Here is a 25,534-nt window from a genome sequence, read left to right on the forward strand (position 1 = left end):
CCGATTGCACTAAGGAAAGAAAAGAACCTGAATTAGGTAAAGAATGGAGATACTTTTGATAAGGAATAAAATTACCTTTGATGAAATCTAATAAAGAAGCCTGTTTTTTCCCTAAATATTACAAATCAAATACTTATAATAGAAATGTAAGGATAAACTCATAAAACATTAACATAACAATCAGTTATTAAAATCTAGAAAACTTTCATGGACCCCTATGAACCATAATCATTGCTTTAGGAAAACTATTGATAGTAACTTTGTTTTCTTGTAATTGGTCATTATTAATATCTTTGTCTGTGGGCAAAATTTTCAAATCTACTCTTTTATCAAAACTTTCCAAGAAATACTTTAATGAAAATGTGACGTGAGTGAAAATCACTTAGTCGTGTCCGACCCTTTGTGACCCAATGGACTGCAGCTCACCAGGCTCCTCTGTCCATGGAATTCTCCAGGCAAGAATACTGGAGTGGGTTGCCATTTCCTTCTCCAGGGGATCTTCCTGACCCAGGGATCCAACCCAGGTCTCCTGCATTGCCAGCGGACTCTTTGCCAACTGAGCCAGCAGGGAAGCCTAGTGAAAATATACAAACTGCCGAATTTAATGTTAGCATTAAACACTCAAATTTTAGATACTGAGAAACTAAAAACTTAGAGACTTCAAGGGAGCTGAAAAATAGAATCAACTTGCAAATGAATTTATTTTAATTCATTAGAATCGAAATATGATACTACTTTTAATCTAGATGACAATAGCTAAAAATTGTTGCTTTTATTTTCCATTTAACAAAGGTTTCAAATTCTTATTTTCTAATACTAAACTCCACCATCATGTAAACTGACTCTCTCTGGGGCTTATGTCTTTTATTCTTTTAAGATAAATCGTAGCTGTGGGAAGTTATCTTATTACCTCTCAGGGGTTCTATTTTACACTGAAACAATGCTAAATAAGGGTATGAGATGGAAGGACCATATATAATGAACTAGTGGGAGAAGAATCTATTGTTCACTAAGAAATGCCTAGTTATGTGAGAAAAATATAAAAAACAAACAGAAAAATTTAAATTTAAAAGCAGACATGGGATCTGGTTGAAAGAACTGAAATCACATTATCAGGTAAGAAAATAACTAAACTTGAACTTGAATAGACAAATTATGTAATTTTGTAATAACGGAAATAAGAAAATGGGGATTTTCTACTGAGAAATATTATCAGATAGAAAGTGAATAGAAGCTGTCATTTTCTAGGACAGTGTATTATACACAAATCTCTTAATGTACTGGTAAATTAAACTCAGATTATCTTAAACAATGAAGGGAAATCACTAGCTCAGAAGACTTGATCAACTGTACAATGATGCTACCATAGACAGATTTCTTCCATCTCTTCCCTCCCTGTCTTCTAAGTATTATTTCAATCCAAAACTGGCTTTGGCTTTAATCTAAAGCTCTACTTTCAGTTAGAAGATAGAGTTTAGCTGCTAGCAAGAGAGACAAAATTGTATTCAGTAGAAAGACGGATTACTTTTTCTAGTATACTTCTTTGAAAAACAATCTGACTTCTTTCCAAGAAGTCTGCAGAAAATGTCGCCATGATCTGTAAATGCCCAAATTATGTTATGATTCTAGTGCGGTGACTTTGTGGAAGTCAGCTTCCACAAACTGCTCATGGCCAAAATATCCAAATTGGCATACAGTTAACAAGATGAAAAGTGAAGGGATCCAGAACGATTCAATTTGGTCCATATCTACTATGGGGAGGTTATTTGCTCTTGCAATAGGCAATGAGATTCATCCTGCCTTTTGCTACGGTGATAAGGAAAACTGGAGCTCACTTATGACAGGGACAATTTGTTACTGAGATCTTTCAGAGCATGCCGCCACCTTCAGCTGAGAGGAAATGGACTTATCTACTGATGATCGAAGTGCCTGATATATTTGAATCTGAGTTTGTTTTCCTCTCCACTGTCCTTTCTCTTCCTTCTTACTCAACCCTCACTCTCAGCAGACACACATCTACACATAATAGACAAACAAGCAAAAGTATAGGAATTACCTGATATGGTTTCTGTGAATTGATCCAATTGCTTTCATCTTTTTCTTCTTTTCTTCCACGTCAGCTTTCTTTAGTTTCTGATCATGTGTTTATTCTTCCATGTCATCTACTAGCTTGCAGCATTTTGAAAAATTGTGCATCTTAGGATTCCTTCAAAGCAGTATCTAAACATTTTAGAGAAAACAGATAAATATATGCTTTAGTATAATTAAATTTAATGAGGAAAGTCTTTTGAATTATATAAAATGGATTCTAGAAGAAAAATTTTATTCATTTGCGAAACATATTAATATGATTATCTTTTATGAGAGGCATTCTCATTAATATGAAAATTCTGCTGTATGTTAAACACATACATTATTTAAATTTTTATGTAATTTTTAAAAATAATTTGAGAAATATATAAAACCTAGAATGGTAGATTGTAGCAAAATGCCTTTAAGCTTGTGTGTGTGTGTGTGTGTGTGTGTGTGTGTGTTAGCTGTTCAGCAGTGTCTGGCTCTTTGTGACCCCGTGGACTGCAGCCTGCCAGGCTTCTCTGTCCATGGGATTCTCCAGGCAAGAATACTGGAGTGGTTGTCATTTCCTACTCCAGGAGATCTTCCCGACCCAGGGATCAAACCTGGGTCTCCTGCATTGCAGGCAAATTCTTTACTATCATAATTATTTTATTACATATCAGATATATGTGATATATGTGTAAATTTACATAAATTAAAATAAAATATGTATTTATAAACAGGATATATATATTGTTTTGTTCATAAAGAGTATAAGCTGTCACAACTTCAATTGAAAATTTAGTGAAAATACTGATTTAGAAAGTAAAATTACATAAGAATATAACTGGGTATTTCCTTAATTCCAAACTAAGGTTTAATTAAACAACAATTCCTTATTAATAATTTTTATTTCTTTGGAGACAGATGTCCAACCTATTCAATGTTTCTAAAATGTTTGTTGTTTTTAAATGTTCACTGAGAAAAATATTCCTTCGGTCACATTATCATACAACTTCAGTGGAATTTTAAGATATCACATCATGAACATATATATGTATCTATATCTTATTTGATTGTGTACACTATAAAATGAGGATGTTCCTTCAACTTAGCATCCCATACATGAAGAAAATTACATTGATTTTATTTTTTCTGTTTAGCTGTCTAGATAAATTTTATAATAAAACCAAATTACTTGTTTAAAATAAAAACATTTGTATAATTTCTGATGGCTATATATTTAGAGTCAATATGTGGCCCCTAATAATTTGACAATCATCAAAAAGAAAAAGACTCATTAGAATGTTCCTTTTCTTTTAAAACTTTAGATTATAACAATTTCAATATCACAACAGTAAGTCATTCAATCTCATAAAGCAACATTCATGTATAATTTCAAATAATAGACCACAGTGTGTGGTTTAGTCTAATCAGTGTGGTAAATAACATATAACAATAACTGAATTCACAAGAATTGCTTCACGTGATTAGAGAGATTGTCAGGCACCATAAAAATGGTAAAATAGAAGACATTTTGGAATTGAGACAGCTGCTAGTGATGTAGAAGAACACAGGATCTAAATATCATAAATGTATCAGGTTTTACATACTAAGTGAGAAGCATAATACACATTTCTGTATATATCCATGCTTCAAACCAGATATCATTTGATTACACATAGTATCTAACCCGTAAGTATTTAAGACTTCAACTAAAACCTGCATTTTTAAAATACAGAGCAAGAAAGAAGAGTGAACACAATGGTCTATTCAACTCATTCTTTCTAACTTCACTGTAGGTAGTGTTCATACTAATTTAACTATATTGCTCCTTTTTAATATTGATTTTAACAAGTGTTTAGCAGTGTGAATTGAGATTGATAATATTTTAATCACAGAAACTAATCATCTCTATATAGATCCTATGAAAGTGATTTTAGCTACCTTAATCAGGCCAGTCATTAGACTTTTATAGTTATTATTTTTATAGACTATTTCTTAGTTGTTACAAATATAACATTAATATATTTACTTGTTTATGTACTTTATTGGTAATACAATTAACCAGTTTGTTCTTTCAGTATAATATTTGGTGAGTAATGTTTACTCAACAACTAAAACAGGTTTTAGCACATTTTACTGTAGTAGCCTTGATTGCAGACTGAGAAGAATAAGAGGTAACATCAAAATCATGACAGACATTAAAAAACTTGCATACAGGTAGAAATTGTCAAATTAATTTAAGAAAGATTAAACACACCCTATAAATGTATATAATTTGGGGGAACTATTATGGACCTTCTGTCTGTCTTGCCAAAATTTCTAAACTGGCATGGTTTTGTCATGATCACTGAAATGTTTAAATGTATACTGACATAAACACATGAAATCCCTGCCAAGCCGAATCTTGGAGAAATGTTTCTAAAAATTTTATACATGAGAAGAGGAAATATTAATAAAAGGTGGTATATGAAGGCTCCTAATGGTCTCCATCCAACATCTTCCCCAATAACAATGTCCAGGACAGTATGGGTAGCAAACTCAAGGTTTCTGGAAAGTATGCCATTGTGTCTGGAGTGGCCCATCTTTCTTTTATTGAGAAGGGTCATGTTGTATTAAAGTCTGAGTATACTGACCTTCTTATTAGGTTTGGGTTAGGGTATCTGGAGTAGTCAGTGTCCCAATGCTATCAGTATATGGAGATCATCTGTGGATTCCAGCTATTTCATTGCATCTCACATGCCACTCTGATCAAAGTCATAAATCTACGGAAAAAGTCAATCTGTCTGAGTTGGCATTATGTTTAGGCAATTAGGATGTTTATTACACTTTCCTATTTTCCGACATCATCTTCTTGCTGGAAAGCATCCAAATGAAGCCCACTGTGCATGTGACATTAGACTGAAGTATTTCTTTGCTCCCATTGTCTCAGAAATGCCCTCTGACCTGTGGATACTTTAAAAGAGGACTCACTTTGTGGAGAGACAAGGCAATCTTCCCTTGTCTCACAAAGCCTCTGCATCATCTCTGCAAATCCTACCTACACTGACCCATTAATCAAGAAGATGGTAGAAGGCACCACAAAGACATGGCCACAGTCCAGACTCCAAGGACACCAGACACTTGTGTTACACGAGAACTATGCAAGATAAACAGCAATACAAACAAGGAAAACTGACCCTGAGGGGGAAACAAAAATAATAAACATAATAAAAAACTTTCTTTAAAAAAATAAGGAAATAACTTTAAATAATTCTAATCCCTTAAGGAATTTGAGAACATGTATAAGCAAACTATAAAATAAGAAGAGAAAAGAGAAAAGAGCCTTCAGAGAATAAGAAATGGTTCTTAGAAATTAAGACTAAGGTTTTCAGGTTTTCAGGTAATTATTGCCTGAGCAAAAGATCATTATTAATTAGCTGGAAAAAAAAAGTACAGGAAATTTCCCAGAATATACAATAAAAAGGCAAAGTGACAATGTGAGACAAAAATCATGAGAAATAAAGGCTAGATCCATATGGTTCTATAAACATCTAATAGAAGATTTTGAAGGAGAGGTCTGTGACTATTGGGAAAAATGTTTCTGTAAAGTCCTGGAATTGCATCTTAGTGGACTAATCCAATTTTAAGCCTGTCCTTGAAGCAATTACTATACCAGGGATATGGAGAGAAAGGAAAGGCCATATATCTAATTTCAGATCTTAAAACTAGCTAAATAAAGATTTAATATATGCACTGATCTGAATGCAAATATTCTCAGTTTTGCCTATGTCAGGGTACAGCTGACAGAGGATGAGAAAAAGAATTAAGAATGAGATACGTAGGGAAAAACAGATGTTTTAACAAGTTGGGGCATCAAGAGATGTCTAAAGTTGCTAAGAAAAGAAAAACTAAACATTTATATAGATTATTTAAAAGTATTTAATGAAATCAATAGAAAAACTAAAATAACAATTTCTCTTAAAAAGAGAGAGGGTGAGAGGAGGTAGTGGTAAATAAGCTGAAATCCCCCTCTTATATGGAAGGGAACATTGTTGTAGCCCTCTTTTTGAAGATATGATTTACAATATCCCAGACTGAAAAAAAACTGTCTACTGAATAATAAAAGATACATTTATACACTTAAAAAAAAAGAAGTAATATCTAAAACTGATAAAATGTAAAGAAGAATGTAGTTTAGGAATATGGCAGTAACCACCAGCAGAACTGAAAAGAGAAAAGTTTCAGTTTTTTTCTAGTGACTAGGATTGTGTTTAGAAAGACACTGAAGGGAATCTTCTAGTTTAATTTGATAGTCTCCACTATTTTTTAAAAAAAGAATTATTATAATGATACAAATGTGTAGATAAATACATGAAAACACAATGCCTAATGAAAAATGCATTAAATTTAGAAAACTTGGGATTTTTTACAATAAAATCTGAATTTGAATTATATTACTATGTCTGTAAGTAAAACATGTATGTATGAGTTTGAAGAATATACAATTTTTATATTGTTAAGAACTCTTATGAGTTGAAAAACATCTTTATCTCAGTGGCGGACACTTCCTTCAAAGGATCAGATTTTAAATATTTTAGGAATTCTGAGCCAGCCAAGGGAAAAAAAAAAAAAAAATCAAGGCATCGTTTATGTACATATATAATAAGGGAGAAAATTTTCACAAATTTGTGTTGCTGAAATTCAGAAATTTAATAAAAATCAAGTATATATTTTTTAATAATATAAATCTACCAATGAGAAGAAGGGAATTTTGGGGGGAGGATAATAACATTTTGCTTAGTTGGCATTTAAGGTTAGTATTTCTGATTATCAAATTAGCTGTAAACATCCACATGTAAAAAGAGATTTTGTTTGTGGGCATCCCCCAAAATCCTAGACCCCATGGATCAGACTTGCAGTTTGTAGTTTGCTGACCCCCTGCTTTATCCAATGTGCAACTATTTCATTGGAATCTAACTTAGATTTCTCAACAATTTATGGTAAAGAATTGAGTTTAGTTTTTTTTAATCCTGTTGCAGAATCGATACTGTGTTAAATAAAGTGAGTTGAACTACTAGAAAAATGAAATTAAAAAAAAAAAGACATACAAAACACAACCCCTTGTTTTATTATTAGAATCAGTAACCATAAAATTACTCTGTTAAATATCTATAAGATTTTCTAAACCCTTACTTTCAAGTTCTGTATTTATCTAGGGGCCAAACAGTACTGAAGAGTTTGCAGTCTGGTATTAAAGAGTTCATTCACTCTTCTGAATTTAAAAATACATGTATTGCAAATGGACTGTAATATAATTACTAACAGAGACAGCACTGACAAAATGTGGAACATGCTTTCCTATGCCATCAGTTCAGTTCAGTTCAGTCGCTCAGTCGTGTCCGACTCTTTGCGACGCCAGGCCTCCCTGTCCATCACCAACTCCCAGATTTCACCCAAATTCTTGTCCATGGAGTCGGTGATGCCATCCAGCCATCTCATCCTCTGTCGTCCCCTTCTCCTCCTGCCTTCAATCCTTCCCAGCATCAGGGTCTTTTCAAATGCCATCCGTGTTTTCTTACTCCTCCAGTTGGACCACACCTGTATTTGTTTCCTTTGCAGGCCTAATTGGTAAGACTTTACAGATAATCTAGAGGGAGTGAGGAAAAAAATAGATAAACCAATTGGTTGCTCTGTCCAGGCCCCTTTGTTGTGTTTCCTTGGTGAAGCAGATACCCTTAGAATAAGCACTAAGAATCAGATTGAGCCCATCAACTCCTTTCAGAGAAACAAACCACAATTTCCTGACCTAATATTTTAACAGTAATTGTCTTGTAGTATTTTGTTGTTGCAAAATGCATTTATTACTGATGCCATATATCTACTAATTGTACTCTATCCCATCTTTATCACAATTTCCACTTCATATTCCACCAACTCGGAGTCCAAAAGAATAGAAATATTATACTTCACACTCTATCTAAATGACTCAATTACTATATTCAGAAGTTTCCACAAAGGCAGCAGGTACCAACAGAATATTTATTTAAATTCACATGCTCCACGCATGCTTATCTGGCTATGTGGATTTAAAATGTCATAGTTAAAATTTTCATTTTGCAGTGATCCTATTCCCAAATGCATTATGTTAATTTCTTTGAAGAAGCATCTATTACATTTTTAAACACTTTCCATCATTTTCCTTCTTTGTAAGAATAAGAACACTTTAAAGATACAGCAGACTCTTAATTAACTCTAGGAGAAAAAATCTTGCTTCCTTTTTCTGTCCCTGTCAGGATACAGGAGGACTGCATTCTTGAGTTAAAAATCAAAGATTTACAGCAGATTCAAGGCTACAGTTTTTAATGAGATGCACATTCCTTTTCTGATGTAAGCTTTGCCTCAGGCAGTCAGGAGCAAACAGAGAAACAGTCTCTCTATATCTGTTCCAGGCCTCACCTGATTCATTGTTATGGAGCATTTTCTAGCTTAAGAATTTTTTATCTCCTTTTACTGTTTCCATCATTAAACATATCTCACATGGCTTATTTCTTTAGTCCCATACATACAAGATGAAGTAATTAAGGCCTGTAATGTTTACCTGTCTGGACTATTTTCTCCAAATTACTTGTAAACTGTTTTTTTTTTTTTTGGGGGGGGGCGGTGGTGCTGTGCTGGGTCTTTGATGCAGTGTACAGGCTTTTCTCTAGTTGTAGCACACAGGCTTAGTTGGTCTGCAGCATATGTGATCTTACTTCTTCAACCAGGGATCGAACCTATGTCCCCTGAATTAGAAGGAAGATTCCTAACCACTGGACCGTCAAGGAAGCCCCTGTAAACTTTTATTTGTTAAATACTAAATTACAAGTTAATTATAAAACAGTATTCTGAGTCATAACTTCTGAGATCCCACAGTCTTTCAGACATATTGTTACTAATAACCTGAAATAAAGTATACTTCATGTGCTTCTATCTGCTGCAGGCACATTAGATCTGCTGCTGCTGCTAAGTCGCTTCAGTCGTGTCCGACTCTGTGCGACCCCATAGACGGCAGCCCAACAGACTCCTCCGTCTGTTGGGGTTCTGGGATTCTCCAGGCAAGAGTACTGGAGTGGGTTGCCATTTCCTTCTCCAATGCATGAAAATGAAAAGTGAAAGTCAAGTCGCTCAGTCATGTCCGACCCTCAGCGACCTCGTGGACTGCAGCCTTCCAGGCTCCTCCATCTAGCCTCAGTTAAAAGTCATCTCTGAATCTAGAGTTGGAGTTCAACTGGAACTGTGTATTTTCATGAGTCGGATGCGTCAAAGAGTTGGACACAACTTGGCAACTGAACAGCAGTTTCCATGTTACTATCAGAAAAACAGAAAGATGCTTTTAAAATTAAGAGAAGTACAAAGCCAGGGTAAACACTCATGATTTGAAAATATAGTTCTAGAAATGTAAATTTTGATCTTAAAAAATCAATGAAGGAAAGAATTTGTCTACCAGATTCTGCCACAAGCAAGTTAAATGTTTTATGTGTATAAATGAGTATACTTTTATGTGCAATGCTGAATATAATCATATGAGCCCTAGTGAATGAACATTAGGTTGTGTCAAAAATACACCCTCTCATTTTGGTTAACTGTCTCATAATGCTGTTTCAATCTTCCTCTCAGGGAGAAATGTATCTGATGTCAGAGAAGCTGATGTTTCTACAACTAATGTAATTTCAAACTATGTAACCTGACAGAGCAACCTTGAGGTTTGAAGATATTTTTCTTACAGGACTCACAAATACATTTCTAAACTTACTTTATAGTACCCCGAGTCCTTATCAACACTGACACTGTGCTATCCCAGGTACCAATATTGTAAATACCCAGATAATAATCATCTCACAGTCTCTGCAATCAAAGGATCCTATGCAACTTATGCTTCATAGGATTTTCAAAAATACAAATTGTCGGCTCCACAGCCTTCATTTCAAGCACGTTCCAAATGTGTGCCATTTCTACAATCAGGGTGCTTAGCAACCTAAGGCTCCTGACGGAAGTGTTCAGTGGTGAATCCAATCAGACCAGGGAGGGGTGGGGACCTCATCGGTTCCAGTGAGGTCCACATTGAATGGAGAATATTGAGTAATCGAAATTTCAAAGCAGTCGTCATTGGCACTGAAAACCTATAAACATTCTACAACATCAATGCTGTAGTAATGTCATCTAAAATGCCTTTTTAATATTTTAATAATAATAATAGCTAATCAAGAATTCATGCTTACCATGGGCCAGTCACTATTCAAAACATATTGACATAGACATAGAAATGCATTTGATTCTCACAGTGATTTTATAGCACAAGTATACTATTATTTCATTTTAAGATGGTAATGCAAGCAGAGAGATATTAGTAGCTTGTTGAAGATCGCACAGTAGTTAAATTGTGTAACTAGGATTCATTCAGTTCTGGCAGGTTACTGTAGAGCTGAGACTCTTATGAGGTGTTATGATAAGCATTGTGACAGAATCTGTCCTTGTTTAAAGCTATGGAAATTAATCTTCACATCATCATCACTATTATTTAAATATCGAGCAGCCTTGGGTTCAAATCACAGTTCTGCTACTTACAAGCTCTGTCACCATCATCAGATTTCTTGACCTCACCATCTCTGAATCTGTAAAAGGATACCATATCTATTTGGCACGGTTATTGTGAGGAGGTAATAATATATATTAATAACATATAAACTACCAACACAGCTTCCTGGGACACACATAACAGGTACTCAACACAAGTTGTCTTTATTACAAATATGACAATGAGAACAATAAATGCATGCTAACATGCAATATATTAAAAGTTAACCAAGTGATTAAGCAGATACAAGTCTAGGCACAAACAAATGATATAAATCCCAAAGAAGCATATAGGTCAAGAAAATACTTCAAGCAGGATATTAGGTCATTAAAAAAGAGCATCTCACAGTGTTTTGCTGTTGCAGAGCCCATGAGTTCAGGGAATAGTGACTGGTATCCTGGGAAGTCTGTATCCAGACTTCCACCCTTAGTTTGAAAACAGGGAGTTCAAAAAAGATGTTCTGTATGTGCTTTGTGCTAACATTTACACTGAGCTTCAGTGGTTATTCGCCCACATTGAATAGTCTGACTGAAAATATCTACAAGCAAATAGCAGTTGTGTGAAGCATCTCAAAATTACATTCATATTGAGTGCATATAATTTGTGTAAGATTGGGGACTTTGATGTTAATATTTCAAGTGAAGCCACTTTATCATAAAGCAGTGGTTCCCAATCTGCCAGTCCATAAAACGCTTCAAGATGTCCACCATTCTACGATATACCAAGAATTGTTTTCAAACTAATCTCAAGTTGCCATTCTAATTGTTGTTGTTGTTTAGTTATTAAGTCATGTCCGACTCTTTCGCAACCCTATGGACTGTGGCCCACCAGGCTCCTGTGTCCACAGGATGTCCCAGGCAAGAATCCTGGAGTGGGTTGCCATTTCCTTCTCCAGGGGATCTTTGCAATCCAGGGATAAACCTGTGTCTCTGGCATTGGCAGGCGGATTCTTTACCACTGAGCCACCAGGGAAAGCAACTATTCTGCTTAATAGCCTCCAAATAACTTAGATGGATTGCTAAGGTCAGAGTAGCCTCTCTGTGTGTCTGCGTGTGTATGATGTACATAGGTGTCTCTGGAATAAATGACCAAGAATGTGACTGCTGGATCATACGCTAAGTGTATTTTTTAATGCTTTAATTTTTAATAGACTTTTTTTTTAGTTATTTTAGACTCACCACAGAGAATTCCCATGTATCTTCTCCATCCACATATACAGCTTCCCCTTCTATGAACATCCTGTACCAGAGTTATAATAGATGGATTGATACCTCATTATCACCCAAAGTCTATAATTTCCATTAGAATTCAGTCTTGGTGCTATGCACTCTCTGATTTTGGATAAATGTGTAATGACATGTATCTACCATTTGTAGTATCATACAGAATAGTTTCGCTGCCCTAAAAATTCTCTGGGCACGATCTATTCAACCCTACCTCCCCTTGAATATCTGGCAAGCACTGATGTTTTTACTGTCTCCATTATGCTGTATTTCCCAGAAAGTCTATAGCTGGAATCATACAGTGTGGAGCCTCTTCAGGCTTTTCAGGTAGGTTTCTTTCACTTAGTAATGCACATCTAAATTTCACGGCTTAACAGTTCTTTTTATTGCTGAATAATATTCCACTGTCTGGATACACCACAGTTTATTTATCCATTCACTTACTGAAGGACATCTTGATTTGGGGAATTATGAATAAAGCTACTATAAGCATGAATGGGCTGGTTTTGGGGTAGATAAATGTTTTCAACTTGGGTGTATACCAAGGAGCACAATTACTAGATCATATTGTAAGAATCTGTTTAGCTTTGCAAGAAACTTTAATTTTGTAACTACTTCCAAAGTGGCTATATCATTTTGCATTCTCACTAGCAAACAGATTTGAGTTCCTGTTGCTCTACAGCCTCACCAACATTCGATGTTGTCGTGTTCTAGATTTTAGCCATTCTTATAGACATGTAGTTGCAGCTCTTTGTTTTTATCATGGTAGCTTTTATTGCTATACATTTTCTCAATACTTACATGGAAAAAATGTACAGTAATTTAATCATGAGGAAAAACTCAAAATTTTGATGTGAAAGAGGGATCTTCACGTTCACACACGTTGGGAACCAATAAGTAAGATCATCCTGATAAGCATATTGTCCATTTCAACGTATGTGTGTAAAATGTTCCATTTTACCTTGGACCACATCCTGTTCTTTATCTGAAACTCAAAGGGAACCCACCACGTCAGAGGGCAATTAAAGTACATGAGAATGAAGAAAAACTAGCTGGGATTATGGAATTTAGAGCTGAAAAGGGCCTTAAAAGAGCATCTAGTTCAATCCTATAGAAATGTTATTTAACCAAGGTCACCGAATTGAGTCAGTTATTCTTTCCCTTTTAAAATGTCATCTAGACAAATAATTGAGAAAATAAAGAAAATCTGAAAGTATAAAGTTAAAGAAACTTATCTCTGAAGAAAGTCAACTAATAAATTTCCAAGAAAAATCCTGATCTTTAAGATGCACACAAATTGAATCTCTGATCTTTTCAAAAAGTTTTTTTTTAACTCTTAATTAGAAGAAAGTTTTGTTTGAAATATTGTCATTACTTTAGAAATCGTGACCCAAGTATGTGTCGTAATCTGAATCATGAATCTGAATCTTTGACCAGCAAATTGCAGCGTAAGTAAACATTTTCTAATTTCAAGGTTCCTATTCTTTTAGTCATTTAGAATTCAGACTTCAAGCCAATCTATATGAATGCCAGGTTTCTGTTCATTACAAACAATTCATCTTAATTAGCCAGAAAAACCGTTCTAACAAGAAATAAATTATTGAGTACAGAAAGCAAGTTTTGTGAAATGTTGAATGTTCATTTAAAATCCCTCTCAAAGCAAATGACAGTTGAGAACGTGAAAGGTTAGAAATAGAATGTCGGTTGCTGGATTGATTTCACATCTTCCTCTGGCTGCTTGCAGGTGTAGCAGTGTTTACTTAAAAATTTATTGTAACAGATCACATCATTATAATCATGATGGTAATCAATGTTCATTAAGGATACAACAAAAATTCTATGATTCAAGGCTATTTGTTTTATCACAATAGGATCATTTATTTATTAGTGGCTAAATTGTTACAAATTGCTCTTCTTTGGAGCAGGAGGAGTACAAAACATGAACTTGGAAACAGAAGCCAAATAGTCCTTCACTGGGTGAAATTCTAGCAATTCAAGGAGAAGGTTGAGTGTGGCACATGTAAGAAAGGGTGGTTATTTTTACACGCTGCATAGTCCTACCGTATGGTGTGATGGTACCAGTTCTGGGTGTTACTTCAACTAAACTGACTCAGTTCTTCCCTTTTCTTAAACATGTCAGGGTGCCTCTGGGCTCTATTCAAAACTGTTCAACCAGCATGGAAACTGTGCTGATGTCTTTCCGTAACTGCACAGCTACCGTGCTGTATCACAGGAAGATAGTGGGAAAGATTATAATAGCTTCGTCTGCTTGTTTGTTTTTGTTTCTAAACCAAAACCAAAGTGTCAAATCTATTCTAAAAGAGAGTGGGAGAGTCACGCAGAGATTGAAAGTGTGGACATTTCCAATGAAAAGAACTTCTTTCCTGGAATTGATATGACTCCCTTTTTTTACCATCTAATTCAAATAAACACTGTCACACTTCACACCCGGCGGATCCTCCTACTCCACATTCAAATTCCAGTCAGCACAAACAAATATTTTTCTGAGACAAACTCAACTGCTCTAGTATAAAACTGTTTTGGGCTGATCTCCAGGCCAAACACATTGCCTCAGGAAAACCTCTTTGCTGTCAGACAAAGGCTGTTACTGTAATTCTCATTCAGAGTTGTTCTTAGAGGATTTTGCCTCAGCTGATTAGATGGGGTGAGTCAGACCATTTTAAAGAAAGAGAAAGGAAATACCGCCCACCCACTCCTTGAAAGTTCCATTTGAAAAGTCACATTTGATCCACTCTTTCAAATCAGGGTTGCAGCTATAGTAATACTTTGTCTTTTACAACTCACTGAGCAGGAAATATTACTCCTGGTTCCTTGTGGACAGACTGCACGTTTCCAAAAACGCTTCTATTTGGAAGATGGAAAGTTGTTCAGGAATACCAAATAGGGCCAGATACTCTTGTCTCCAAGAAACATAATCTGGTGATCCCTTAGGCCACAGAAGCATGGGATCCTGGTTTAGCACTGACTGGTAAAACTAATCAAGAGGAAACATGCCAAGAACTTTCGCCTGCTCTGACCTCCAATCCTCCCCCCGCGTCCAATTTCATGTTGCCTAATGTCCCAACTACAAGTGAAAAATTCAGACACAGGAAACTTCTGTTTATGCAAAACCAAACTCCAGAAGATACTTCTTTTACCTTTACACAGTTAATCTGAAAGGTCTCAAGTTTATCACCTACTCCCCAGTTCTAGTTTTAAGGTTGGACAAGAACATTGGTTAAGAGGTTATACCCTGGTGGGAATTGACCAGGATGAGGATTTCAGTCAATGCTGTACTTAACTCCTTACTGAACATTACTTAATATAATGAACTCTCCAAGCTATTATTTCCCACTCAAAATGAAGGTAAGAATATTATTCATACTGTGAAACAGTGATCAAGTTAAATAACATGATATATGGAAACTTTGTTTATACACATTCCTAAAGATGTATAGGGATACATCTTATCCCTCTATATATGTATCCCTAAGTCCATTCTGAAGGAGATCAGTCCTGGGTGTTCATTGGAAGGACGGATGCTAAAGCTGAAACTCCAATACTTTGGCCACCTCATGCGAAGAGTTGACTCATTGGAAAAGACTCTGATGCTGGGAGGGATTGGGGGCAGGAGGAGAAGGGGACGACAGAGGATGAGATGGCTGGATGGCGTCACTGACTCGATGGACGTGAGTCTGAGTGAACTCCGGGAGTTGGTGATGGACAGGGAGGCCTGGCGTGCTGCGATTCATGGGGTCACAAAGAGTCGGACATGACTGAGCGACTGAACTGAACTGAACTGAACTGAAGTATACACTTATCCCTAAAGAAGCCCAAAGATTTATTTTTACTACAAGTTTAAGGATTAATTTCATTCTTATTTTTTTTTTGTTTTCCTTGATAACCGCATAACCACACACAGAAACTAGAAAACAGAAGAGAGACAGGGTCCTTCATCACAGGAGCCTAATTCTGTTAGTATTACTGTACAATTTCCCAGGACTTTTTTCCTCTATGCATTAAAAATAAATAAATTTATTTAAATGCATGTAATACTTTGTATCAACTTTATGTACAACTTTATCATGAGCATTTTCCTGTGCGCTCGCGCTCATGCTCAGTCGTGTCCGACTCTTTGCGACCCCAGGGACTACAGCCCACCAGGCTCCTCTGTCCGTGGGATTCTCCAGGCAAGCATATTGGAGTGGGCTGCCACCTCCTTCTCCAGGTCCTGTGTTCTATGTAACTATAATCAGCAGCATTATGTTTTTTATTATAATATTTTTCCTTTTTTAAACTGAAGTGTAGTCAATTTACAGTGTATTAATTTTGGCTGTGAAGCAAAGTGATTCGGTTATATAAATATACACATTATTTTATATCCTCTTCCATTATTGTTTATCACAGGATATTGTAACCACCAGCATTATTAATGGCTACCTTATCACTTCATGGGAAATAGATGGGGAAACAGTGGAAACAGTGTCAGACTTTATTTTTCTGGGCTCCAAAATCACTGCAGATGGTGACTGCAGCCATGAAATTGAAAGACGCTTACTCCTTGGAAGAAAAGTTACGACCAACCTAGATAGCGTATTGAAAAGCACAGACATTACTTTGCCAACAAAAGTCCATATAGTCAAGGCTATGGTTTTTCCTGTGGTCATGTATGGATGTGAGAGTTGGACTGTGAAGAAGGCTGAGCGCTGAAGAATTGATGCTTTTGAACTGTGGTGCTGGAGAAGACTATTGAGAGTCCCTTGGACTGCAAGGAGATCCAACCAGTCCATTCTGAAGGAGATCAGCCCTGGGATTTCGTTTTTTTTTTTTTTTTTTTGTAATTTATTTATTGAGAGGATGTGGAGAAAAGGGAACCCTCTTACACTGTTGGTGGGAATGCAAACTAGTACAGCCACCCTAGAGAACAGTGTGGAGAGTCCTTAAAAAGCTGGAAATAGAACTGCCATAGAGCCCTGGGATTTCTTTGGAAGGAATGATGCTAAAGCTGAAACTCCAGTACTTTGGCCACCTCATGCAAAGAGCTGACTCATTGGAAAAGACTCTGATGCTGGGAGGGATTGGGGGCAGGAGGAGAAGGGGACGACAGAGGATGAGATGGCTGGATGGTATCACCGACTCGATGGACGTGAGTCTGAGTGAACTCTGGGAGTTGGTGATGATCAGGGAGGCTGGCGTGCTGCGATTCATGGGGTTGCAAAGAGTCGGACATGACTGAGTGACTGAACTGAACTGATACGCAACTAAGTGAGCCATTTGATATATACATAATCACCCCCTGTGCTCTGCCATGCTTAGCTGCTCAGTCATGTCCTACTCTATACGGCCCCATGGAGTGTAGCCCTCCAGGCTCCTTTGTTCATGGGCAATCCCCAGGCAAGAATACAGGAGTTGGGTTGCCATGCCCTCCTTCAGGGGATCCCCCAACCCAAGGATCAAATCCAGATCTCCCACACTGCAGGTCTGTTGTCTAATAAGTTGCCAAAAAATGGAAAGAAGAGACTATGATTAATATTTTTCTGCAGAACGCTTCTCTGCTAGTGTTTCCGTGTTTCTTACATTTATCTTTATGTTCTCAGGGTAAATCTCAAGAAGAGGGATTACCTAATCAACAAACACAAGAATTTTTAAGGTTTTTGATGGTTGTTGGAAGTTGTTTCCCGAGCAAATGCTGAAGCAAGGTATGGAAGTATCAGTCATGCATTGTCTTCCTACCTCTGGATTTATGTGAGCTTTAATTAAGAAATATGTCCATGTCATAATCAATCAACATCTTTGCCTTAATTATTTACCTGCCTTTGTTTGTCTGTCTTCATTCAAGGTCAGTTAGAGAAAGAAATAAGAAAATCATTAAGTATTTATTAAGTTAAAGTTCCTTTAACTTTATATATTTTTTTATATTTGAGGGGCTTCTCTGGTAACTAGTAAAGAATCCACCTGCAGTGCAGGAGACCTGGGTTCAATCCCTGGGTAAAAGGCTACCCATTCCAGTATTCTGGCCTGGAGAATTCCAAGGACTGTACAGTCCATGGAGTTGCAAACAGTCAGATACGTCTAAGCAACTTTCACTTTTCTGGTTCAGTGATAAAGAATCCACCTGTCAATGTAGGAGATATGGGCTCGATCCTGGTCTGGGAAGAGTCCACATGCCATAAGCCCCTGTGCCACAACTATAGAATCTGTGCTCTACAGCCTAGGATCCGGAACTACTGAGCTCACATGTCACGTCTACGGAAGCCCGCAGGCCCTAGAGCCCAGGCTGCATAACAAGAGAAGACACTGGAACAAGAAGCCCGAGAACGCTGAGGATTAGCCCGCGCTCAACCGCCTGCGCAGCAACGAAGACCCAGCACAGCCAAAAACAAATACATAGATAAAATAATCTTTAAACGAATTTGAAAAGCCATTAGGATCTAAAACCAAACTCCTAACGGACATGAAAAATGATGATTTTATCTGGATACTATTTTGTTTCATTTAATACAGCACACACATGGGTGATGTACCTTTTTTCCCCTCTTAAAATGTTTGCCATACCCTAGGTTCCATATCACTGGACCATCTTTTCTTTATATGTTTTTTAAATTTATTTTTTTATTGAAGGATAACTGCTTTACAGAATTTTGTTTTCTGTCAAACCTCAACATGAGTCAGCCATAGGTATACGTATATCCCGTCCCTTTTGAACCTCCCTCCCGTCTCCCTCCCCATCCCACCCCTCTAGGTTGACACAGAACCCCTGTCTGAGTTTCCTGAGACAAACGGCAAATTCCCACTGGCTATCTGTGTTACATATGGTAATGTAAGTTTCCACGTTACTCTTTCCATACATCTCACCCTCTCCTCCCCTCTCCCCATGTCCATAAGTCTATTCTCTATGTCTGTTTCTCACTGGACCATCTTTAACTTAGATTTTTCTGTGAGACCAAGTACATTTGACTACATGAAATAAAAGTACCCCTGCAGATTTCATTTGGCCTTGAGAGGAAATTTAAAACGGTAAATTTAAAGTACCAGAGTGAGCTTACCTTGCTAGTATGGATTTAGAGTTTCAGCAATCATGCTCTATCCGTTCTGTGGTGTGGTGCTTCTACTGGTTATATAGTCACTGTGATTTGACTCTAATACCTCTGAGAATATCTCTGAAAGTGCATGTTTATGTGTTGCCACATTCGATCAACCAAAATACACATCATGCCCCTATTCCTATCTAGTCATCAGGGATATAACAAGAAACAGGACTTGGTCATGCTCTGGAAGAATCCATCGGCCTAGTCTCAGGATGGTCATGAGCTAAGCTTGAGTTACAATCAGCTTGGGACAGTACCCGTCATGGTACTTAGTCAGGCGCCACTCTGATTCCTCATCTTTTAAAATGCACTACATTTCTAGCATAAATGGGTCATCCAAGAAAGAAATATGCTTCTTCACTCATCTTCTGCAATTAAACCAGATATTATTTTCGAGTTGTTCATAAATTATTCTGACTTCTAATATCAACAAACTTTGAAACTTTCTTGTTCTCACTTAGCCCATGGTGGTCTTTCCCCTTGAGGTATTAGGCCTACTTGTTAAATACTAGGCTACTAATGTTCGAGCAACTTAAATGACGAATAGAGTGAAAGCCAAGATTTACACGGGAATAGTGTTGGAGCCTCCTACCACGTGAATTTTTGTGAAAACTGAATGGAACCCTAGCCTACAGATACAATATACACCTGGTAGAATCAGTGACCAGTAGATATTGTCTTCATCATCAACATCCAGATAAAAGAACCATGCCAGCCACTTTGAAAAACAATTTGGCAATTTGCCAAAATGTTAAAACATAAAACTACCCTATCATCTAGGATTCCATTCCTAGGTACCTAATCAAAGGAAATAACACATATACCCACACAAAGACTTGCACATAAATGTTCATAGTAGCATTATTCATAATAGTGAAAACCCAGGAACAATGTAAACATCCATCAACTGGTGAAAGAATAAGCAAAATATAGTATATTCATATGATGGAATACTAGTTGAAACTGCTAACAGATGCCACATCATGCGTGAACCTCAAAAACATCATGCTAAATGAAAGAAGTCAACGTCTTCAAGGGACCATAGCCAGTATGATTCCATATATACGAAACATCCAGAAAAAGCAAGTAGGTTAGTGATCATCTGGGGCTGCAGGCCAAGAAAGGGATTAAATATGCAGAAGTCATCAATGTAAATACACAGAAGGGATCTTAGCTGGGGCATGAAAATGTCCTGAAACTGAGTTATGGTGACGTTTGCACTACTTGTCAAAGTGACCAAAAATCACTGACTTGTACATTTGAAATGGGTGAACTCTATGACATGTAAAGTACATCACAATAAAACTCATAACCAGGTAAAATGTAACACAACCAAGACCAAAGTATACTAATTTTCTGGTTGCCTGCTTTATATACTTAGATAACCTATGTCTGCTATAATTGTATTTACTCAGTTAAAGGTAAGACTAAAAAACTCATACTATTTAGTTGATTGCCTCAACATAAACATTACTGGTAATTTAGAGCTTAAGATGATTTTTAGATCCTGAATGATATATTCATTTGTTGTTTTCAAGATCAAATAAAGCTTTATTACATACATAAATATAGCAGTAATCGTGTAACCTGTAGCACAAACAATCCAGTTCTTCAGATATACACATAAATACACACACATACCACAAATAAAACAGCCACCAGTACCAGCAAAATTGGGCATAACCTTTTCCTGCTCACATGGCGTCTCTTGCGGAATAAAGGCAACAGCCCAAACCAACCACCTCAAACCCCATGTTTCACAAACTTTGTTCAGTGTTTCTCTGGCATCAGTCTTCACTTGTTCCCAAACTGCTCTCATTCTGACCCTCCCACCTCTGAACTCCTAGCTCTGTGACTCTGATCTTGATTCCTGACTCTGTATTTACAACTTAGAATTGATTCCTCTCACTTTGGATTGCTTGTCTCCAGCATGCCTCTGGTAGAAACCCTCAGCTAAGGTCACATCACACGCAGTTCTGACCCAGGTCTTCTGACTTTGCCCCCTTTCCTCTTTTACTGTCTCTCAGTCCCTTCAAAAAGACGACCTCATCCTCTCTTCCACAAAGCATTTTATCTGTGCATCTACTATTGAATTTGGGTTCGATCCCTTGGCTGGGAAGATCCCCCTGGAGAAGGGAAAGGCTACCCATTCCAGTATTCTGGCCTGGAGAATTCCATGGACTCTATAGTCCATGAGGTCGCAAAGAGTCGACACAACTGAGCAACTTTCACTTTCGCTGTTAAACTCAATACATTCTACTGTATATTAAATATAGTTATTTATATAGCTGTCCTAACCCCAACTGTTTCATCTTTGCTAAATGTCCCCACAATATCCAACACAGAGCTTTGCTCATTAAAAAAAAAGAAATATAGTTTCTCATGTGAACTGATTGATCGAAATATCTATTAAGGTTATATGAATGAGTTGGCCCTACAATCCTTCATTTCAGTCATCAGTATAGTATGTACTGATACCTGGCTTATGGCCAGAAAATATTAACTTTCTAGTCTTCTTAAAATATTTCAGAAGGTACAATAAAAGGCTGACTTTGTCCTGAGTTTTAAACAAACCAGAGAAACATTAAAACACTTGAATGGCTTATCAATGTGAACCTGTTTATATGTACATATTTTTTAGATCATGAGTAAACAGATTTGGTCGGGGGTGGGGGTGGGGTGGGTTGCGAAAGGACTGCCTGGTTATTTTAAAACAGGATTGAGAAGTCAGCCTCATGTGGCAGTTTGTAAAGATACAGAATTCCACAACTAGAACAAAAACATTTCCACATCCCCCTCTATCTTCATTGTGTTCTTTCTTAATGCTGTACTTGGCACGACAAAGAAGTCTGATGTTTCAGAGGTGAGCTGCAAAGTGGCCAAAACCGCTCTTTGGTGCACTATAGCTTGACATAATATGTGCTGCCAGCTTTTTGTTTAAAAAATGCCATCAGTTTAACATTAACTGAAAAAGTAATTATTCTCCAGTTTCACTGAGCTATTAAGCAAAAAAAAAAAAAAAGTTCATTGAAACTCCAGGAGATGAAATATTTCTGCTTTCAGGTTTTGTTGGAAGCCTTTCAACATTCAGAGCAGAAAAACATAAATTAATTAAGAAGGGGATTTAGGAACTTTATTGAATGAAAAGCAAGAAAATTATGCTTCAGGGGAGATAGTCTGGATCAACAGAATTCAGCCAACTCTGCTTAGATCAGACAGTTTTCACGTATTCTAGAAACAAGGCCATTTACTTCTATAGAATCCTCGAGACATGACCACACACATTTTAGCCCTGTGTACTAAACCAGAAAAACATCCAATTAGTTTGAACTATGAAATGCTGTTAGTTACACTAATGACCAAGTGTTTCTTTACATTCAGTCACCAAACGGTATGGAGCGTGGGTGAGTATGAAGAGATGAAGGGCGTATGATGGGAACAGGAGACAGCTTTTACAGAAACATCCAGCACAGATCTCTCCCTGTAATAACATTCTCAATTCAGTTGTGAAGATAGAAGATAACATTCAGACTACAACTGAGGAAAACCTTGCTGATGCATGTAGAAACTGAGTTTACATAAACTGAAGAAAACATAAGGAGTGGATAAGGAAGGTAGGATCAGGAGTGGAGAGGTTTTACAAGGTTACGCAGATGGCAGAATGTCTGTAGAGATACAAAGTTTAGAAATTACAATATGTGAATGTGGGCTGTGCATCTTATTTGCTAATTAACTTTGAACAAGCACCTCCTTGAACCATAGATATATAGGGCTGGAAGTGCTTTGCAAACTGTAAGATTGCTCAAATATTGGTTCTTATTTAGAAATGACCTCCTGAAGCTTTAGGCAGAAAAGACTACTTTTTGAGCAAATTACAATTATATATCTTTAATGTCAACATTTTCTTGATATCTTTATGAAAATTTTTAGTTTACATGTTTTTCTACCATGTGTTATTCAGTAATGTTAAGATGTATGGTCAAAAAAGAAAAGGACCTAACTGGAGGAATGTTGCTAAATGTTATCTCATTTTTATCACTGAAAAAATAAGACCTTAACTCTCATTTCTGGATTCTTGAAAACTAATCAAATATACAACTGTTTAGCTATCACAGAAGGTAATATTCTAATCTATTGAAACATATTACAGTGGAGAGTGTTTAATTTAAAAGTCTAGAAAGCAGTAGTCAGCACCAAAACAGTTATTTTATTTGTTGTTTTAGTTTTAGATTTCATTTGTTAGAAAAAAATGAAAAAAAAAAAAGTAAAAAAAAGAGAATATATTACATAAGGCGATTTATCTTACATTGTTTTATGGTCACAATTAGAGCAGAGTTAGAGAATCAGACTATACCGATGGCTTTGCAGTTAAGATTTTTTTTTTTTTTAACAACTGCTGTTTATTTTGGGACATCTGAACATCACATGGGCAAACGAGCAGTTTTAAACTGCATGTGTTACAAGATAAATATGGGAAAAATCTCCCCAAAGCTTGACTTTTCTTTGACATAGTAAAATAGGAGGGAAAAGGATGGGAAGGCCATAAACTTTGTTCTTTAAAAGGATTATTTTTATACTCTGTATTTGCCCCAAAATTGTTAGAAAGACTCAATAAAGCACTGCAGAAATGAAGCTAGTATAACCACTGAACACAAGTTGTATGGATCAGTGATATGGTGGCAAGATGCAATGTACTGACAGCATCTCTAAATAAATACCATGTGTACTGCGATCCTATCGAATTTGGTGACCAGTCCACTTTTATGGCATGCTGGTATTTCTGAAGATGGCACAAAAATAATAGACGACAAGCACAGACATGCTCAGTGAAGGCCTTGAACGTTGAGATCAAGTTACAGAGGTTTGAGAAGTAGATCCTTTCGGTATCAATGGGCTACTCGTAGTTGGCACATTCTTAAATGGGTCTTACAGTAGCAGAGACAAGATAGATTCTATTAATTACTTCAACTATTCACCCTCCCTGGTATCCACCTCTTTGCCCTGTGACTTGGCAATCTCTTTCACAACAGATGATTCTGGCATCAGCAATTTGATGTGCTCTAGCCACAACTGAGCAACTTCACTTTCACTTTTCACTTTCACGCATTGGGGAAGGAAATGGCAACCCACTCCAGTGTTCTTGCCTAGAGAATCCCAGGGACAGAGGAGCCTGGTGGGCTGCTGTCTATGGGGCTGCACAGAGTCGGACACGACTGAAGCGACTTAGCAGCAGCAGCAGCCACTAGAATGAGATGGGACTGACCGTGTGTCTGGCCTTTGAGGCCCTGCATGTCTCTACTTCCTCTTTTGTGCTTCTACTGCAGACAATCCTTGGATGCCAGGAGTATAACCAACGATGGAAATGAGCCCACTCAGAGACTCAATGCAACACAAACAGCCAATCCTCAGTTGGCTGTATGCATGTTAGCTGGACTAGAACGCCCCTTCCTTGTCTTATCTAGTTTCACCAACTCTGAAAACTTGCAAGAAATATTGAATGACTGTTGACAGAAGCCGTTGAGCTTGAGTGCTTGGTACACAGCATTATATTTTTGTAATGCTGTGTAATTATAATGAACTGATAGGACTTCCCTAGGGGCCCAGTGGTAACGAACCCACTGCCAATGCCGGGGACATGGGTTTGACTGCTGGCCCAGGAAGATCTCACATACCTCAGGGCAACTAAGCCCTTGGGCCACAACTACTGAACCTGAGCTCTAGAGCCTGCAAGCCACAACAACTGAAGTCTGCATGCCTAGAGCCCTTGTTTGCAGCAAGAGAAGCCATCGCAATGAGAATACTGTTCACCACAACTAGAGAAAGCCCAAGTGCAGCAACAAAGTGCAGCAACCAGCACAGCCAACAATAAATAAAATTTTAAAAAATAACTGATGAAGTAGTTAATCTCAAAAGTGTGATCTTTTTCTATTTATTGCACTTCTTTTAGGAAAAAAACATTGCTTCAGCGTATATATGATTACATGCTGGGCTTTGTCTTCAAGAAATATATATGTGAATCATGCTCAATCTCAAGATGTAGGTCAAATGTAGCTGAATGAATTGATTAGTGAAATTCAGAATAGGAAAACTTTTAATTCTCTGTTTCACACTAATGAACATACGAGAAGCTCTTCAATTTCTATATTCGCTAAACAATATAATTTCTGTTCATATCACTTTGCAAACAATATATGTATATGCTTATTCTGCTCATTAGATTATTTCCTTTAAGAAAATATATTTGGAATCAAATAAATTTCTCTATTCAATATCTTCAATACATTTTCATGCATATAAACAAGCACATAATTTTTATTTCATGTTTGAAATATCAACCACGGCCATCTGAAAATTATCAAGAGCTTTAAGCAACAATTATTTTTTCTCTTAGGAATATAATATAAATTTATCTTTTGTTTGATGGATGGGATAAAAGAATGAGCAAGTTTTGTGACAGTATGTCAGATGGAAGTCAAAACTATATCTTGTATTGTACATTAAACACTGAAATTTGAAATTAATCAAATACTTAAATAAATGAAATCTACCCAACCAAAGAATATCTAAAT

General features: G+C 36.8%; 1 protein-coding gene across 20 annotated transcripts in view; it reads right to left on the reverse strand.

Annotated features, from left to right (window-relative positions):
• Positions 1–2,095: 2,095 nt before the first annotated feature.
• Positions 2,096–25,534, reverse strand: part of LOC147343605 (uncharacterized) — a 352,125-nt gene continuing 328,686 nt past the window's right edge. For 11 of the 20 annotated variants that reach the window (XR_015156172.1, XR_015156175.1, XR_015156194.1 and 8 more), the window contains one exon: positions 2,096–2,220. Coding sequence is in view for 5 of the 20 variants with exons in the window: in XM_086380177.1 (XP_086236303.1) it covers position 2,220 (1 nt within the window). In the remaining 15 variants the exon portion in view is untranslated. Of the gene's footprint in view, positions 2,221–7,145; positions 7,688–25,534 lie in introns of those variants that run through there. The other 9 variants (XR_015156174.1, XR_015156168.1, XR_015156171.1 and 6 more) reach the window with 2 other exon arrangements.

The sequence above is a fragment of the Bos grunniens genome, chromosome 27 (assembly GCF_055505025.1).
Source record: "Bos grunniens cultivar Pamir isolate PY7600 chromosome 27, Bosgru_T2T1.0, whole genome shotgun sequence".
NCBI classification, from domain to species: domain Eukaryota; kingdom Metazoa; phylum Chordata; class Mammalia; order Artiodactyla; family Bovidae; genus Bos; species Bos grunniens.